Genomic DNA, 4,080 nt, shown 5'->3' on the forward strand with positions numbered 1-4,080 from the left:
GGGGCGAGAGAGAGGAGGAGGAGGAGAAGGAGAAGAAAAAGACGAGCACAACGGCCGAACTGGAGATAGATAGAGATAGAGAGCAAGAGAAAACACGCTGAGAGGAGAAGAGAGAGGAGGAGAGAGGCAGACGAGAGAGAGAAGAGAGAGAGAAGAGAGATAGAGATAAGCGTGATAGAGCATAGAGATAGAGATAGAGATAGATAGCAGTAGAGAGAGAGCAAAGACGAGAGACGAGAGAGAAAAGACGAGAGAGAGAGAAGATGCGATGAGGCAGATAGAATATAGAGAGAGAGAAAGCACCGCGAGAGCATTAGCAGAGACAGCAAATAATACGACTGAGAAAGCACGCGGAGAGGCAGATAGAGGAAGAGAGAGAGAATATATATTTTATATATAGCATAATAGTATTATATATAGATATATTATAGATATAGAGCAGAGAGAACAGCACGCGGGAGCATATATATACTATATATATATATATATATTATATGATTATATTATATATAGAGAAAGAAAGCACGCGAGAGATAGAGAGAGAGAAAGCACGCGAGAGATAGATAGATAGAGCGAGAGAAAGCACGCGAGAGCTGCCTCGTCACACACTCACCTTGACGTAACCTTGCGAGTCGATGAGAATGTTCTCAGGCTTCAGGTCCCGGTAGATGATGTCGAGCGAGTGCAGGTACTCGAACGCCAGCACGACCTGCGCCGCGTAGAACTGAGAGTGCTTCTCACTGCAACGACGACGCGCGGTAAGCACGGCATCGCAGCGACGCGTGGGTGACGCGGAGGGGGGGGGGCAGGGGGGCTGTGTGTGTACCCGCCCCCCGGCGCCCCGCTGCCACAACGCGCCGCAACCCTACGCGCTTCATACACAGCAGCGCAGCTTCTCGTTCAAACTCGTTTATACGCTGATGCTGTTGCACGATACCGCCAAAATGCGTCGCAAAAAGATCATGTAGAAGAGAAATAATCGCTTTCCAATCGTTATACTAGCTGCGACGCAGAAGCACGGCAAAGGTGAGGCAGACACTTGCTGAACGTTCGCCGTATACGTTAAGAGTGACTGCACCTCAATTATTATTCACTATATCATTATCGCGATTATCGAGAAAATCACAGTCATTACATTGAACATTTAGTACACTGATAATTACTTGTTTAGTGCAATAGGAGTTCATTAGAAATATACATTATTTTGATGCAATTATTCAGACTTAGTTGCATCAATGCATACAACACATATTACTCATATTCTCGTATATATTTCTACGAATGATCTAAAACATGGTTGTTCAGCTAGTGTTAGCTAATTATTAAGAAAGTGTCAACAGCAGAGTGAAAGATTTAGCTAATGAGCGAAATGTGAGTAAAAAGCACAGTTAAAAGGTAAGAAATCACTATGCGATTCTTTGAGACAGGTACTGGGGAGATAATGGCCAGCATTCTCGCCTGACTCAAAGAAATAATTAGCCAACTTAACAACTCAGCTACAGAATTCGTACATCAAGGCACACTGCTGCCGACAAATCTACAACCGGTGCCGCAAACACAGCGACGCCCTAAACGTTTAGCTGCTAGTTACGCGCTATGATAAACACTCAGACATATCGAATTCTCATTATCTGTCTCGTTCTCATTAAGATATTATTATAACCTCAAATAATCAAGAAGATGCTATTTCTGCATGCAACGTTCCCTCCAGCACCGGTAACTATAGGAGTCGTACAGCGGAGTAAAGAGTTATACCCATCTATGTATGGCTGACATCGTTGTGTATTAGATTTCCCCACGTGGCCCCAGGCTATCGTTGGCTGGAGACAAGCTCCTTTATTCTAGGAACGAACCTCGCGTATATCTTCCACGGGTTCACAAACATCTCAGTTAAAGGTTAAACAGCTAGCCGCTACCCTAGAGGAAATCCTCAAGCAAATCAATCTTATAATAAACCTGTGCGCTAACTGGCTATAATTACATGCGATTTTTTGTATGCCCATCACTACAGAGCTTCACATATTACACACACACATACACACGCACGCACGCACACACGCTCGTACACTCGCATGCACACACACATAATCCATGGCAGCAATGGTGAGTATAGGTTACGGGATTGTAGTAGATAGGATGGGGTAAGAGATCACGAGCAGGGGGAGGGGGATATTTAGCATAGAGAATGGGAGACTTCGTGCGGGCAGTTAAAAATAGCAAGAGGCAAAAAGTATGTATAATGCTGCAGAACATTCTCGCCAACATCCACACATCGCACCACTGCTTTAATTAGTACAAAACACTTACCACTGCCTCAGTTAATCTTATATAATACAGCTAATTCCTCCCCTTGCCGTTTTACTCTTGTTCCATCACTGTAAATCACATGCATTCCACCCATCACCTGTGCATCTCATCTGTCACTGTACTATATATATATAATATATATTATATATATATATATATGCATGAGCAACATAGGCTGCAGGGATATTAACACTACTATCAATAACACGCGTTTCTGTAAGCTCAAATCAGAGCAGATAGCAGATACAAGCCATCGTCAGATTATGGTTAATATACTCTAACTACTGTAATCACAGTACTACCTATAAACTGACAATAACGATGACTATTTAAAAAACGTGTTAGAAATATAGGCTTTATGTCTGTTAGGAGGGTAGTGCGCTGCACTGATCGTGCTAACTGAACATTACAACTTGAGCCTGAAACTGTTATCCGGTAAATATAGTGTGCAGTGTTACACGATTACGTAAAGCAATCTCCCGTTACTTAATTGCACCGCCAACTCACCGTGAAACTCGACACGGTGCGTATTTTAACGTCTACTATAAATTAAACTCGCCCACTTTGCTGCATGAAACGTTTTCTGAACGATCGAGATTTGAGAGCATTTGAATTCTCAACGATCTGCTGCTACCATTTCACATTCTTTCCAACTGGACTGTTGTTATTCTTGGCGATTGGTGACTAGGCTGCTCTTATATTTGGTAGAAGGAGGATGCAGGGAGTGAGGGATGGGGGTATCTCCTACCACATCATAGCTTCGTGCACCATGAATGGCGGATTCGTTTGCACCATGAATGGCAGATTCGCGCTCATTTTTCGAGTCGTCTCGATCCATACCGTCACGTGCGCGCATACAACGCAGACCAGCCCGTGCGCGCATACAACGCAGACCAGCCCGTGCGCGCATACAACGCAGACCAGCCCGTGCGCGCATACAACGCAGACCAGCCCGTGTGCGCATACAACACAGACCAGCCCGTGCGCGCAGTGCTCACCTTAGCAGACCCACCAATATTCAGCAATATATAAGTCAACGGGGAGAGAAAAATACCACAACCGAGAGAGGGCGTTATTATAAAGGGGACTACGGTTAGTTTCCCTAGCTGGATATTTCAGTACTTGTTGGAAGGATTTTCTGGCCTCTGGTAAGCGCAGGTTTGGGAACCAATGACTGAAGCCATCAGAGAGTAAACGCAGGTTTCAAACACTCACAACTGACTGCTTTGCATTTTATCCTCACTCGCTGGTATTAATTTATGGACGTGGAGCCGCTGGGTGAGGGGTGGTGGTGGTGGTGGTGGTGGTGGTGGTGGTGGGGTGGGGGTTTGTTGACCATGAACCCACTGGATTCACCAGGGGGCACTAGTTGCCATAGCAGGAGCACGTGTGGCAGGAAGAACGGTTTCCAGCAGATGTTCGCTGCGCAGCCGAGCGATGTTGTCTAAGCGGCCTAGTTTGGCTTCTTTCCCACATGTATCTCTGCTGTTAAATGGACCTGTCGATGCGTGCGTGCGTGCGTGCGTGCGTGCGTGCGTGCATGCGTGCGTGCGTGCGCACGGGGTGTGCGAGTGAGACGGCGGCGTAACGGCCATGATCGTTATAGCTCGTACGCTTGTCTGCCACTTACAGCCGCGCGGCGGCGCAACCCGACACCCGCTCGCATCCCTCAGCCTTCAGCTGCAGCGATCCCCGTGTGCCAGCTGCAGCAGTAGCCGCAGCAGCAGCAGTAGCAGTAGCAGTAGCAGTAGCAGTAGCAGTAGCAGCAGCAGT

General features: G+C 46.5%; 1 protein-coding gene across 3 annotated transcripts in view; it reads right to left on the minus strand.

The window, feature by feature from the left end:
- Positions 1-4,080, minus strand: part of LOC106806294 (cAMP-dependent protein kinase catalytic subunit-like) — a 71,595-nt gene that overhangs the window by 25,364 nt on the left and 42,151 nt on the right. For all 3 annotated transcript variants that reach the window (XM_014808181.1, XM_014808180.1, XM_014808179.1), the window contains one exon: positions 614-740. In XM_014808181.1, coding sequence (XP_014663667.1) covers positions 614-740 — 127 coding nt within the window. The remainder of the gene's footprint in view (positions 1-613; positions 741-4,080) is intronic.

The sequence above is a fragment of the Priapulus caudatus genome, unplaced genomic scaffold, assembly GCF_000485595.1.
Source record: "Priapulus caudatus unplaced genomic scaffold, Priapulus_caudatus-5.0.1 Scaffold152, whole genome shotgun sequence".
Classification (NCBI taxonomy): domain Eukaryota; kingdom Metazoa; phylum Priapulida; class Priapulimorpha; order Priapulimorphida; family Priapulidae; genus Priapulus; species Priapulus caudatus.